This window comes from Lynx rufus, unplaced genomic scaffold (genome assembly GCF_022079265.1).
Source record: "Lynx rufus isolate CCGP_SWC_20201006 ecotype Redwood Valley unplaced genomic scaffold, mLynRuf1.p SCAF_15, whole genome shotgun sequence".
NCBI classification, from domain to species: domain Eukaryota; kingdom Metazoa; phylum Chordata; class Mammalia; order Carnivora; family Felidae; genus Lynx; species Lynx rufus.
In genome coordinates this window covers 8519136-8535376 of record NW_025814829.1, presented here as the reverse complement: position 1 = coordinate 8535376, position 16241 = coordinate 8519136, and the positions used below count along the sequence as shown (strand labels likewise).

The 16241-nt window shown below is 34.9% G+C and overlaps 1 protein-coding gene across 1 annotated transcript in view; it reads left to right on the top strand.

Moving 5' to 3' along the window:
• Nucleotides 1-16241, top strand: part of SPATA17 (spermatogenesis associated 17) — a 198833-nt gene that overhangs the window by 75469 nt on the left and 107123 nt on the right. Inside the window, exon 6 of the mRNA XM_047077214.1 lies at nucleotides 2479-2602. Within this exon, the coding sequence (XP_046933170.1) occupies nucleotides 2479-2602 (124 nt within the window). The remainder of the gene's footprint in view (nucleotides 1-2478; nucleotides 2603-16241) is intronic.

The following is a 16241-nucleotide window of genomic DNA, read 5'->3' as shown; positions in this document are numbered from 1 at the left end:
TTAATGGGATCATAATTTTTTATTACATTCTTTACACTGAGACATATCTTCATCACTACTGATGTAACAAAAACTTGTATATCAGGGATAGAAATTTATTCAGCTCTTCCTACTTGGTCATTAAACAAAGAGGACTTGACATGAATATAACTGCGATGTTCAATGTATCTGTACACTCTCAAGTATGGCAATAAATCAGGGACATAAGATTGATTTTTTTCAAAAATTGTACAAATGTATGAAATTAATTACTTTTGTGTTTTGAGATTACCCAAGACTAGCTTTTCTGGTGTTTTGTTTTGTCAGATTTCTTGGATTTATTTTTAGGGCTTCCCAGTTCCTTCTGGGTTTACTGTGTGGTATCATTACATACTGGAAACTGACATTCTTTTACAGGACTTTGAGTTTTAGCTTTCCTTGTCAAGCTCCCTGAGTACATGGCTGTTTTTATTTTACATTTTCATATCCAGAAGATGGACTGTTTTTACTATAGCAAATAATCTACACTTTTGATTTTGTATCCAAATCCTATTACTTCTTTGCACCTTACCTGTTCATGTGTGTGTTCAATTATATCGGGCCTTTTTTCTTTCTTATGTAAGATCTCTTCTTATTCATTAAATCATTTATAGAGCACAAACTTCTTTGTAGATTTTTTTTTTTATTTTTGTGATTGCTCGGAAAATTACTGTGCTTATCTTTGGAATGACATAAAATTGGATACACGCATATCTGAGTAATTATCCTTGTAGTGGCAGTTCATTGGTTATTTTAAATTATCTTAAAGACTTATAAGAGGAATTATAGAAGAAATAATTTTTACGTAATATTAAAAGTAAAGATGAAAATTAATAATGTATTTAGTTTTTTTATGTAACATGTGATTGTTATTTTTCCTGGCCAAAAAAAAAAAATAATAATTCTCATTTATTCATATGTAACTGCCTTGAAATTTGTACCTTAAGGACAAAGAAAGGTCACCAATCCTTCTAACTCCTGGTTCTTTGTCAAAAATGGACACAGTTAATGAGGTTTGTTTGGTACAGAACAAATTCTCAGACACAGATAGAGATCCTTTCAATGGAAACAAATTTGTTTGGCTTTACCAGGTTACTTAGCGATTAATAATAGCCTTGAGATGCAGGTCAGAAAGGTCATTGTACCAGCTTGCCAACACAATCTAAATGTGCAGCCAGCCCAGCTCTGTGGGCGCAGAAGCCCCCAAAATACTATGCATAAAGTAAAACAGGCTATTTTCTGACTCCTTTTTTCATATTAATAAGCAATTTTCAAGAGAAGGGTGGCAAAATGAGGGCCATGCCACTCCAAGTAATTCATTTATTTTGCAATTTAATCTTATGTTGAAAAAAATTGCTCTGCTGCAATAGCATAGCATGGTGATTTTTAAACGTCAGTGTGTTTCATAAGTAACCTTGTATGAAGTATTGTATTAGTAGCCTTTAACAGAAAATTGCAACAAAAATATTTCTAGACATTGAAGTAGAAATGAAAATCTTTTTTTTATTATTTTTGGAATCTTTCCCTCTACTCTCCCTTGACATCTTTGAGGTAGGTGCTCAGACAATTTACTTAAAATTTTACTTCAAGAACTGGATGCCAAGTTATATGTCTACTTTTTAAAAAGAATAAAGTATAATTTCAAGATAGCATTTTAACACGAATAGTTAAATATGTTCTATGAAAAGAAAGGATTTACTCTTTCCATATTTGATAATATCTTAATCTATTTATCAGGTGTTTTTCTTCACATAGTGTGTTTGAAAAGTTTATTTTTTGTTTAAATGTCTCAGATATACATACACAGAATGATGCAGTTTTCATTACTTTAATGGAGTTTATTGTACCTAGAAAACCATGAACTTATTCACCTAATTTAACTTTTATTTTAAGTATCCGTATGATTGAACAAAATAGCCTTTCAAGTGCAGGATAATATATGTAATCATGTTGGTATTATTTGAACTGTTACCTGCAGTAAACTTACAGAAAATTAAGTATATGTATAAAAACCCATCATGCTTTCAAAATTAGCCCATTAGCATACAAATTCAATGATCAGAGATTTCCTAATACAGAATCAAAATTGAAAGGAAATCAGTAGCTCAGACGTTTTCTTGGGCTATTTAGCTATGTCCAAAATAGTCAATCTTCAACCAAGAAAGTGATAACATAGTAGCTCCCTTGCTTTGCATTTGATCTATTTCCTCAGCCACTGGATTAATTATAACATGGAGATATTTGATTTAAAAAATTTAACCACTGAAAAATCACTGAAATGCTTTGTAAAGATGGCAAAGATTCAGTGGAATGTGTAGGTAAGATAGATTACGCCGCTGATTTTGATGGATGTGGATGATGGTAGCCCCTCACAAACTTCCTTGATTATCATCAGTGGAAGAATGAAAATGTTAGCAGATTTTTTAGTATCATAAATAACTACGGATTGTTTTGATGCAGGGAGGCGTTAGAGGAGTTTGCAGAGATGAAAGAAAGGGAAGAGAAGAAGGCCGACCTCGAACGGGAAGAGAAGAAAAGAGATTACCAAGCCCGAAAGATGCATTACCTCCTCAGCACAAAGCAGGTTGGTGGACCTGTCCCTGACAGCTCCCGTAAACCACTTGGGCCCTTAGCCTGACAGAGATAAAGTAGCAGGCTGAATGGGACATGACTTGTTGAAAAGATATCACAAAGACACTACTTCGAGTTCAATTTCGTGCTTCTGTGTAGGTGTGCGCAGGCACCATGACTCGTCCGTGACAGCAGCTTCATAGAGGCAGCCGCTGTGACGCTGGCAGAAAGGTCCCAGTCAGCAGGGTGATGTGCCGCTGTGATAACACAACACCAAGGGCATAACCTCGCTTTTAAAACCCATTCTGAGTGGCTGATTGTTGTTTTGCGAATTGATCAAGAACTGAGAAGTTACGAAACTGAGGCAGCTTTCATGTTTTCTCTTTTCCTTGAGCTAATGTTGAGATTAAAACCCTTCTTGCACCCTTTCCAAATGTTGATGCAAGTTTTCAAGTAAAGCTTTGAAACAAAACTGCTTCAGAAATTACATCATCATATTGAGATATACAAATGTGGAATTTAGAATGCTTAGAAGTATTTTCTTATAAATGGTAAAATTTTCTTGCCTTAGATCTCATCATAGTCGCTAAGAAAAAATACATTGCATGTAGAATATTCTGCTCACAAAGAAATACGGTGAAAAAAAACCAAAGGAATTTGGGAGTTGGGATGTGCTGTTCCTTGAGCTTTAGGCAGGAAACTAGCAATTTGTGGGTTTTTATTTCTTCTTATAGACGGTCAAGTACAGTGTCATGTTCCAGCCAGAGTCACACATTCAGATGTCTCAGACATGGGCAAGTCAAGTCCATGGAGGAGGCTGGTAGAGGGTACAATCTGAGACTGAATGTCATGCTTTGAGGCATCCAAATTCAAAAACATTAAGTCCTGGGGTGCCTGGGTGGCTCAGTGGGTTGAGCTTCCAACTTCGGCTCAGGTCATGATCTCACCGTTCCCTTGTTGGAGCCCCGCGTGGGGCTCTGTGCTGACAGCTCAGAGCCTGGAACCTGCTTCGAATTCTGTGTCTCCCTCTCTGTCTCTGCCCCTCTCCCACTCATGCTCTGTTTCTGTCTCTCTCTCTCAAAAATAAAATATTTAAACAACAACAACAACAACAACATTAAGTCCTGGACTGGTCATGTACATTCAGAACAGAGAACTGCACTTCTAGCCTCTATCTGGTGGTCTACTTAGCAGTACTTTTCAGTAATGATGACTGTCTTTATATTTACTTGGATTTGTATAGCTGAGTTATCTTCATTTAACAGATAAGAAAACTGAAACTCAGAGACAATGATGTGACCGGTTCAGAGACATAAAAAGACACCTCAAACTGAGGTCTTTAGACTCTAAATACTTAGGCAATAAAGATAATTAAAAAAAAATAAAAAGTCAAGGTATTTTCAGTTTTGATTATAAATCCGTAACAATGAAAAATTTTATCTGTTTGATTGGTGGGCTACATGTTTTTAAAATGTAGACTCACAAATCACAAATTCTTTTTTTTATCTTTAGTTATTAGTAATTTCAACTTTGATGAAACTAAGGGAGTTATAAATATATACTTTAATTCTTGAAACCTGATAATAATTACTGGGTACAGTTGTTTATTTTGATAACTCTGAACCCCTTTTATGCTTTGAATCTTTCTTAATCTGAGGTCTAATTGTGTTGTTTACACTTACAACAGGTAGTGTAATAGCAAAAATAATTTTTTAAATGGTAAAATCAGATTTAATGGAAACATTTGTTAATTCTCTTTTATCTAGGGTTACTTAGATATCGAGTACATAGTGGAATATTTTACGAAGTCCATAAAGACTTAGTTGTTTTACTAACAAAAATAATAAAGCAAATATCCATGGAGTACTTACCATGTACCAGAGAGTATGGTTGATCCTTTATATGCATTATTTCTTTAACGATTTTGATTTCATTTCACTTTTAAAATTAAGCACCTGGTTTAACAAATTATTTCAGAAACTTGACCATGTGACTTGCCTCCTGGACCTTAATAAATTTTTAATATTACGATTATGTTTTAAGTATATTTATGTTGTTAAATGCAAACTGTCAATGCTCTAGCTCATTTTTCTTCTTGTTTATATCTTGCAGAGTGCTGGTAATAGCTACGTATATAAACTTTAGTTTAATGATCCCTTGTCTCCAGAACTCTTAGCATCCAATAGAATGATTTTTTTTTTCAGGCACTGTGGTACAGTAGAAAGAGTATGGGTATTGACATTAGTCTCCAAACTCTCCTACTTAGGGTAAGATATTAGGAGATTACCTGGAATTGTCTGTTTCACTCTGCACTTTGAAAGAACATTATGAGGATTGAATGTAACATATTTAAACTACTACCTGGTCCTTAAAGAGCATTCAGTAAATGGTAATGATCATATTATTGGAATTTAACCTATGGAGGATAAACAAAGTGTCTACACTTTGATTTTCATCTATCTTTGCTAGCTGTCAGAAGCATTCATGTTGTCATTTCTTTGCTTTGCTTTCCTTTAGTTATTCATAAAAATTATTAGACATATTTATAATGCTCTTTCCCCAATATCCCCTTCCTGCATTTTACATCTTAACCTAAATAAAGATATGCAACACTAACATTAATAAATATATTGAATATAAACCTTAACTTTAAAGTCCATCAATTATTTCAAATTACATATTTTTGAGTATCTATAATCTATCTAACTAGGACATATAAATGTATACTGTATGATCCTTAACCACAAAGAGCATTCACTCTGATTTCAGTCCAATGCCAAACAAACTTTTTTACTAGAAAGAAATCGACACCTTTCAATTACAGCTTGTATAGGTATTCACATTGAATTTAACAACCATTTATATTTATCATTTTGCTGATTCCATTTAACAAAAATCTTTATTTTCCCTAAACTAAGGAAGGATTAGAGAATGAAAGACACATGTTTCAATGTAAGTATTATTATTGATTTTCTCAGCATGACTTGGCTATTGGGGAGAAATTAAGCTGCAAATTTTAAAACATCCCTGAGATGTTTACAGCTTAATTGCATTGCTTACTTTAAGAGTTTTGATTTCATTGTATTAAATTCACATTTAAGTCCAAAATAAAAGCCAAATATGAATTGGGTATTTTTAAAGGCTTGTGTTAGTATTAACTCTTAACTTACGTAGTTATTTGAAAATTTGCTGAATAAATATTCAAGTGTAAATAATTTTTAAACAAAGTATATCAGAACAGGAAAAGTTTTGCAGATGTATTTAGAAGGAATAATGCTAGTAGTCTTTTTGGAACTATTTTATTAGTGATTTCAATAATTAAGGAGTGATTTATAATGATATATAATGATAGTTTGTAGAATACTAATTTTCGAATTAAATTTTCATAGGCCTGATGTAGCTTCACTTAGATGAGTAGAAATAAAACATTAATTCAGACAAAGAATGTTTTAGAAAAGGTAAGGAATTTTCTAAGCCAAAATTGTATTTGTGAATTCATATGTAGATAATAAATGAAGTCATGTGTTATTTAATATATTAATAGTTTGGGGGACTATTATGCTCATACATTCATACTGATAACCAACCTAGTTTCAAAGTCAATGTTAGTGTAAATCTAATGCATATGTTAAAATAGTTCTAAAATCTATCTTGATTTTAACTGATATTAAGTATCTCATCTTTATGCAAGCAAATATGTTAGCACTAATAGGAATTACACAAGTAAATAACTAATATTGCAATGAGTGAATTAATAGACCCCTCAGGGTTTTATTAATTAAAAAGTTCAAGTCATATTAAAGCACCTTTTGTATATGTTTATTTCAATCAGAAAGCTGAACATGGTAACTTATTTGCATAAATAATCAATCACCATTTACTAGTAGTAATAAGGTTAATTTGTTGCTACAGACATAATAGGATTAGTCAATTATATTTTCCAGAAAGTACTGTTTGTTATGCACCCCATCACCTGTAAAACAGGATTGGGTTTAGCGCCCTTATTAAATGAACACATCAAAAAAATCTTTGTCCCTGTAAAAGTTTTATAAAAAGAAAGCTAATTTCAGTTGATTTGAATAAGTAAAATGCAAACATTGCTTCCATTTGTAAATTTAATTTATCTTTCTGCAAAGATTGATTATTTAATAAAGTTATTTATTTTGATTCAGTAACCAGTCAAACTGAATCTAACACATATAGGACATATTTCCTTTGAAGAAAATCTCATTTGCAGATTTGTTTTATTCCAAATAAACTGACTTTCATTCCCTGTCCTTGTTCTTGGGTAATAAATTATGTTGTCTGCTCCACCTACTGGTGGATACATGCAAAGGCCTATTGTTGGATTCATTAGAAGAAACTGCCTCTAAAATGTTGCCAGAATTTTTATGGATCCTGCCCCGGAGAACAGCAGAGTTACAGATACAAATAGAAAACTCAAGATCCACATCATAAACAGTTAATGTTTCAAAATATAGGATATTGTATAAAGTTATATACATTGTTTCCTGATCAGTGAAAAATATAACCCTGTTTTTTATTTCAATATGCTAATGGAAAAGGATAGGTACAATATATATTCGTGATTAAGTATATTATAACTATATGTGTTTTATTTTATAACAATGGCTTTTAATAGTTTATACATATTCAAGTTAAAACTAAAATGAAAGTTTATTAATTAAATAGAATTTGCACACATTTTACAGAAGTAATTTTCATGTCATCATTTATATAGTAGGTTTTCAATGTTTTTTCTTTAAGGGGCAGTGAAAATTTTTAAATGGACACTGAGGTAATGATTTTCAGTTATTTAGGATTCTTTAAAAAGACCCCATGCCCCAACGAATATTAATAGAACATTCTCTTTAATTACGTTATTTTTTGAGAGAAAGAAATGATTTCAGCAACTTATTTTACAAAATGTTGTCAAATCATATGTGTACACAAAAGAAAAATAGCTTAATTTTAAAAACTTAATGTATGGCACAAAAACAGACACACAGACCAATGGAATAGAATAGAAACCCCAGAACTAGACCCACAAACGTATGGCCAACTCATCTTTGACAAAGCAGGAAAGAACATCCAATGGAAAAAAGACAGCCTCTTTAACAAATGGTGCTGGGAGAACTGGACAGCAACATGCAGAAGGTTGAAACTAGACCACTTTCTCACACCATTTACAAAAATAAACTCAAAATGGATAAAGGACCTGAATGTGAGACAGGAAACCATCAGAACCTTAGAGGAGAAAGCAGGAAAAGACCTCTCTGACCTCAGCCGTAGCAATCTCTTACTCGACACATCCCCAAAGGCAAGGGAATTAAAAGCAAAAGTGAATTACTGGGACCTTATGAAGATAAAAAGCTTCTGCACAGCAAAGGAAACAACCAACAAAACTAAAAGGCAACCAACAGAATGGGAAAAGATATTTGCAAATGACATATCGGACAAAGGGCTAGTATCTAAAATCTATAAAGAGCTCACCAAACTCCACACCCGAAAAACAAATAACCCAGTGAAGAAATGGGCAGAAAACATGAATAGACACTTCTCTAAAGAAGACATCCAGATGGCCAACAGGCACATGAAAAGATGTTCAGCGTCGCTCCTTATCAGGGAAATACAAATCAAAACCACACTCAGATATCACCTCACGCCAGTCAGAGTGGCCAAAATGAACAAATCAGGAGACTATAGATGCTGGAGAGGATGTGGAGAAACGGGAACCCTCTTGCACTGTTGGTGGGAATGCAAATTGGTGCAGCCGCTCTGGAAAGCAGTGTGGAGGTTCCTCAGAAAATTAAAAATAGACCTACCCTATGACCCAGCAATAGCACTGCTAGGAATTTATCCAAGGGATACAGGAGTACTGATGCATAGGGGCACTTGTACCCCAATGTTCATAGCAGCACTGTCAACAATAGCCAAATTCTGGAAAGAGCCTAAATGTCCATCAACTGATGAATGGATAAAGAAATTGTGGTTTATATACACAATGGAATACTACGTGGCAATGAGAAAAAATGAAATATGGCCTTTTGTAGCAACGTGGATGGAACTGGAGAGTGTGATGCTAAGTGAAATAAGCCATACAGAGAAAGACAGATACCATATGGTTTCACTCTTATGTGGATCCTGAGAAACTTAACAGAAACCCATGGGGGAGGGAAGGAAAAAAAAAAGAGGTTAGAGTGGGAGAGAGCCAAAGCATAAGAGACTGTTAAAAACTGAGAACAAACTGAGGGTTGATGGGGGGTGGGAGGGAGGGGAGGGTGGGTGATGGGTATTGAGGAGGGCACCTTTTGGGATGAGCACTGGGTGTTGTATGGAAACCAATTTGTCAATAAATTTCATATATAATAAAAACAAAAAAACAAAAAAACAAACAAACAAAAAAAAACAATGTAACAAAAATTAATTGATACCCTGTTGATATGGATAACATACTGGTATGGATAGCATGTTTATAAGACAAGTCTTATAAGGTGAAAAAAATGTTAAGAAATACAGTAAATCTTTGAAGTTATTTATTACTTCCAACTCTAGCCCCCCAGCATCATAAATGGGGAGCTTCTGTGCCCTGCATGTATTAAATACTTAATATGTAATTGCTCACATAAAAAAAAATCTTTATTTGTCAGAGAGAGCATGAGTAGGGGGAGGGGCAGAGAGAGGTGGAGAGGGAGGGAGCATCCCAAGCAGGCTCTGCACTGTCAGCACTCCCCGCCCCCGGCACCCCGCGCTGCCCCTGCCCACGGGCTCGCTCTCAACCATGAGATCATGACCTGAGCCAAAATCAAGAGTCGGACGCTTACCAGACTGAGCCACCCAGGAATCCAGTGATTGCTCACTTTTAATTTGAAGTGATGAAGTAACAGAGGAATGGCAGCCTGCCAGCGTGTACCTGTGCACATGCACGTGTGTGTGAGTGTGTGTGTGAGTGTGTGTGTGAGTGTGTGTGTGTGTGAGTGTGTGTGTGTGTGTGAGTGTGTGTGTGTGAGTGTGTGTGTGTGTGTGTGTGAGAGAGAGAGAGAGAGAGAGGGAGAGAGGGAGAGGGAGAGAGAAAGAGAGATGTCTTTGTGTATATGGTATATTCGGAAAGCATCTTTGGAGAGCCTTCCCAGAAGACATTTTCCGTAGTCAGTGGCATACCACAGTCATGGTGGGGAAACTCCAGTGTGGTGTTGACTGCATTGCTGCAGTGACTCTGGTGTTGACTGCATTGCTGCAGTGACTCTCTGGAGTACACTTTTACACCTTTTGATCTTTGTCTGAAAACTACTGCTTTGACTTCAAAATATTAATTTTGTTCCTGTCTCGCTTCTAAGTTGGACCTCCTTTTTCTCTTTTTCCCTTCCACCATCCCATCCCTCACCTCTGCATTTCCATGATGTACATACAAAAGGATGCACGCCTTGATATGTGTGGCTTTAATAGTACCCACTAGAGTGAGTCTTACATTTACGATCTTCATGGTTTGATGCAACTTGATTTGGGGCGTTCACATGATTCCTTTGTTCTTCTTTTTAGCTTTTTTTTTTCTTTATGCGTTTTTTTTTCTTTATTTGTCCAAATCAGTCTTTATTTTGATCGATGATCTAAACTATTCCTAGTCACCCCAATTTTTTAAATCTTTGTCTCTTTTTCATTTATTTTGTACAATCACCAACTGCTTTCCATTTATTCTTCCTGGTATGTTTTAAATAAATTCCATCGTGTCCGTTTCCTGAACCCTGGACAATGGTAATAATCTCTGAAATGATTTTCTTTTTGTTCATTCTTTTCCTCTCTGTCCCAGTATATCTACTACCATCAGATAAATTCTGCTAAAATAGTATTTTTTTATGTCATGTCTCTTTGCAGTTTGAAAACCTCCAAAGATTCTGTTGTCTGTAGGATAAAATCCAAAGTTTTCAGCATAAGCCTTTAAAACTCTGAAGAATCTGACTCTACCCTGCCTATTTAGCCTTATCTTCCTTTCCTTCTCAGGATGAGCATCATACCCTAGAAACATTCATCATAAGGATCTCTTTATGAGATACGTGATTTCTTGTGGCTCGTCATATTCTAGAAATTCAGAAGCTTCCCTATTACCACCCCCAACTCCCCAAAAAGAATCAACATCTCACATACTTTCCGCTAACACTAGGATTTTGCCATTGTTTTATCATTAAAGATATATTTCTTTTCCCTTATTAAATTAAAATACTTCCAAGAAGGAGACAGCTGTTGAGGTGTCTTATTAGTATAGCTTGGTGACAATAACCGGGACTCGGTTTTCATAAGAGGAGGGAAGAAAAGTACGTCCAGTGCCTGGAATATGAAGACCAAAATGGGCATAAGGTTGGTAATGAAGAGATCTAGAGATGCTAAAGTATATGATGACTCCATGGACTATCTGGGGAGAAAAATATGTATTTAAGGCACTGAAAAAGAAAATTAGGACATATTAAAGAAACTTAACAATTTTGCCATTTCGTTTAGCATCACTGCTATTTAGTGTCCCTAGTTAACTATTTCATTCTAGATACCTCTTATTTCTTTCTTACATCACACAGCATTCTCAACAATGAATTCTTAATTCTTAAATTATTCATCCCTAGTTTTGACACATTTCTATTGGAGTTGAAAAGGTCTGGCAGTAAAAGTGAGAATTAGGGAAGTATGGAGTAGTACACTCATAAGTCTTACATGAAGGATCTGATTTTGATTTTTTTTTTTTTTTGCAGACTTCCCAGTAGTTTGTATGTTTCCATGGGGAAAAATATAAAAATAGGAACACACACTGACAGAGGACAGGACCTTTCATTGCAATATACTAGAGCAGCATGGAGTCTTTATAGATTACTTTTCTAGCTCTTTCTGTTAACAGATTAAAGAAAGTAGGTCTAGAAGATGAAGCAACTTGCTCAAGGTTATGTAATATTTTATTTAGACTCTGATGTTGGGGCATCCTCAGTACAGTACAGCCACAGTGAAAATCTGCGTTAGTGGTTCTACGTCTGTGTCTATATGTGATTCACGTAAGTAAACTCTACTTGGAACTCTACCCTAGGTTTATGGCTGTCTCTTTATCCCTCAAAACACTAGCATTCTGAGTGTACATTTTCCTTGAGTTACCCTCAATTCATTGAACTCTCTTTTTACCCTTTCTCTGAAATGTTTTAGTACTTAGAAGAAAATTGATTTGAATGAGTTCATGGACAAAGAGAAAAGCTAGGGCCTGCATATCAAAGAATGAAAGAAGCAAGCGAGAACATAATATAGATTTCTCTGGCGCATTTCTGTGAACAGCTCAAAGCACTTTTATTATATTTATCCCCACAATATTGTATGAAAGTAGCAATTATCATTCTGGTGACTAAAAGACTATTGTTTGGTAGTCATTTTTCCTCTAGACACTTGGCAGATTTATTCTTTCAAGAAGACTATGTAGTGAATAAAGATCTGACCCGACGGTCTTTGGATCCATAGTTTAAGAGGCAGGTCCTCAAGTTTGGTCATTTGCTCTTGGTCCCAAGTGAACCGTCCACATCACAAAACCATCGCATAATTTGTTGCTATTGGCAGTTCTCTCTTCAGAAAAGGCCAAGGACTGAACTAGCATGGCGAATGAATTAGCTATTAACTTTTACATTTTATTTCCTCCCTCTTTAACATTATCGTTTTTATTATCCTGTAATGTATGAAAGAGATAAGATTATTGTCCATTGTCAGTACTCTTTGAAGAGACAAAGCGAGTGGTTAAAAAAAAAAGTGTGTCCCCAAATAAGTGTGTGCCCCTACTCTTCTCCCTGCCACCATTCAGCCACTGTGCATCTAAGAAATGGAGACAAAAATAAAAATAAAAATTAATGTAAAGTGAGACCACTCAGTTAGAAAAGGGCCTCTGCTACTCTTCTTATATGTATTTTCCTCTTTCCAGCATGCTACATTCTAAAACTTATTTTCAAAAATATTCTTTAGCAAAAGACACTGTATACCTCTCTTGTGCATGTGACCAGGGGCAGATTCATGTGCTGTGGGGCCTGAAGCTTATAAGATGTTGGGATCTACCTTGAAACAAGAAGTGTACAAAGTTACAAAATACAAGAGGATGGATATTTTTTATGATGAGCGAATATTTCAAGCACATTTCAAATTTTAATATCTGAGAATACCTCAAAACTCAAAATCTAAATATTGCAGTAGTTGTATTAACCACTTGATAGCTCTCTAATATTTGCTCACCATATTTTGGTTTCATACTCTTTGATTGCTTCTTTATTTGACAGTAACTTTGTTGTATTCTGTAGTGAGTAAAGGAAATTTACTCATTCCCTTTTGTAGGAACACTGATCTAAAGTTTTTATTACTATAAGAAGGTAAATGATGTGTTTCCATTTGCATATGCTGCATTATTGAGTGTATATTTTTTTAATGTTTATTTATTTATTTTTGAGAGAGAGAGAGAGCAAGTTGGGGGGGGGGGCATTGCAGAGAGAGAGAGAGAAAATTTCAGCCAGGCTCCACACTGTCAGCACAGAGCCCAATGCGGGGCTCGAACCCACAAACCGTGAAATTATGACCTGAGCTAAAATCAAGAGTAGGATGCTTAACCATCTGAGCCACCCATGTGCCTCTATTGAGTATATTTTTGAAAGGAGAGATCTTCTGTTTTGTATAGGAAATGAGAAAAACCCATTTGAGAAAAACCCACTTCTCTTCCATTAACCACATACTTCGGCTCCAGACCCTCCCTCTGTTTCTCCCTTCCTTCCTCCCCCTTCCTCTCCTTCCTCTCTTCCTTCCTTCCTTCTTTCCTTCCTTTTTTCCTCCTTCCTTCCTTCTTTCCTTCCTTCTCTCCTTCCTTCCTTCCTTTCTTCCTTCCTTCCCTTCTGTTGTTATTATTGTTGTTTTGTTTTTCTGGTTTTTTTCAAGCTTTTATTTAAATTCTAGTTAGCTACCATATAGTGTAATACTGTTTCAGGAATAGAATTTAGTAATTCATCACTTACGTATAACACCCAGTGCTCCTCCCAACAAGGGCCCTCCTTAATGTCTGTCACCCATTTAGCCCATCTCTCACCCCCCTCCTCCATCAACCCTCAGTTTTTTGTGTATAGTTAAGTGTCTTATGGTTTGCCTCCTTTCTTTTTTTCCCCCTTCCTCTATGTTCATCTGTTTTGTTTCTTAAATTCCACATATGAGTGAAATCATATGGTATTTGTCTTTGACTAACTTAATACACTGTAGGTCAACCCATGTTGTTGCAAATGGGAGGATTTCATTCTTTTTGATGGCTGAGTAATATTCCGTTGTATATATATGTCATGACTTCTTTATCCATTAATAAGTTGGTGGGGATTTGGGCTCTTTCCATAATTTGGCTGTTGTTGATACCGCTGCTGTAAACATCAGGGTGCATGTCAGGCCAGACACGTTAGGGTGTTCATACTGCTGTGAAGTCTCTGGTCCTGTACCTTTTTTCATGATGCAGGTGAGTCTGCCCAGTGGGTTCAGGAATATTCCTGAAAGTTATTCTTACATTGGGATTCAAAAAAAAAAAAAAAAAAAAAAATTAATATACTTGGAAGTAACAGGAAAAAAAATAAATATATCCAGCAAAACCTAAATTAAATATATACCCACCTTAGTTTTTTTCTTGCTCAGTCTCCAGCATGCCCATAGCCACTCTTGTGCCACCCAACCCAGGTGTGATAGAGGGTAAGTCAGATTATAAGAAACAGTGGAATGAACTTATACTTTACTTTCACAGACTTTACAACAAAACATAACCAGGTGAGCACATTGCCAGGCTCCCTCCTTGTGTCTTGGAAAGAGCCTGTGAAAATGAGGGCCCCAGAAATTAAGCTGAATCAACTTAACTGTTACTTCACCTCTAGTTGGACTATATTTTTGTACTGTGTTAAACTTGCTCAAATAAGTTTTAACTTTTAATTTAATTTTATATAAATAATCATCTGCATATCAGTTTTCTAATCTAGCATTCAGACATTTCAAAGAACACTATTATTTTAATCCTGCCCATAAATTTGAGGCACTGATTTTCTTTAGTTCTTTATTTATTATGTTTTTTTTGGACATCAAACTCAGGGTCTGTTTATTTCCATCCAGTGACTGGGCAAATTTTTAACATATTAGCTATGGAGTAGAGAGAGTTCTACTCCCAATCCTAGGTATTAAAAAATAACCTATATATACACACCTATGTATATATGTGTGTTATATAGACATCTGTGTATATACATACACAAATACAGGTTTGTATAAAATTTCAAATCTTTAATAGGAAATTCAAAAGTCAGAAAAGAATTAGAAAACATTTGTAACAAAAGTACTTCCCATTTCCTATTTTAATGTAAAATGTTCCTTTACTTACCTTTTATACTCTGGCACACCATATTTTAAATTGTATGCAAACATTTTGCACAGACAGTTAACTGGTGTTGCTTATTTCTATTGCTTTCATATTAAATTAATGTTGTTGGTAAGTTAATTATAATCACTTTTTCAACTTCTTCACTGATTAAAAAAGACTGAGTTTTTCTGGTTCCTTTTGCTATCGCTACTTATAATACCATGAAATCTAAAACTTAGAAATACAAGGAAGGTATACCATGGCTTTAACTAGATCTAATAAGGTTATAATAGTTTGGTAGATTTGAGAATTTACTCCTATTATTAGTATGACTATTTTTCTTAAGTTTCTTAAGACTTCAGAAGACTTTCTTAAACTTCAGAAATATTTTAGAATGAGACCAATTGGAAGTTAGATTCTGTTATAATGGATAAATAATGAAGAGGTAGATTTTGTCACTGTTCGTCAGCTCATGATTTATCTTAGCTCTCCTGCAAGTCCAAAAGAATAGCTTCGTATAGATAAGCCCTGCTCTCCCTACACTCTTGACATTGAATTCACTCTTCTGGATTGGAAAACTTTAGAAATATTTCAGCTGAATATCTAGTAACCAAATTTTAAAATCTCAGGCTTTGGATTACTCCATCTTCTTTCTTCCCTTCTTCCTTTAATCTTCTTTATATCTCCTTCCCCAGCCCTGTACCCTACAGCAGAAAACATTCCTTTGTATTAAAACTAGGGACGTAAGGAGAGAGTTTATATTGTCAAATGTTTTCTTAAAATGAACTCTTAACTAAGTCAGTGGTCAAAATTCTCAAACATTGAGTAATGTAGCTTATTTGATCATTAGTGTCACTATTAAAAACATGAGTATTTCTTAACATTGGAGTGTAAATTAAGATATAGTCCAACACAAGAAATCATCTATGACCTTGAGATTTTATACAGTATAAAGTAGGGAAATATATATATATATATATATATATATATATATATATACACACACACACAAACACACACACACACACACACATATATATTTAAATTAAATATATATATTTAAATTAAATTAAATTAAATATATATTTAAATTAAATTAAATTAAAAAAAAATTTTTTTTCAGAGAGAGAGAGAGCAAGCGAGCACAAGTGTGGGAGGGGCAGAGAGGGAAGGAGACACAGAATCCGGAGCAGACTCCAGGCTCTGAGCTGTCAGCACAGAGCCCGATGCAGGGCTCGAACTCAGAAACCTTGAGATCATGACCTGAGCCGAAGTCAGACAC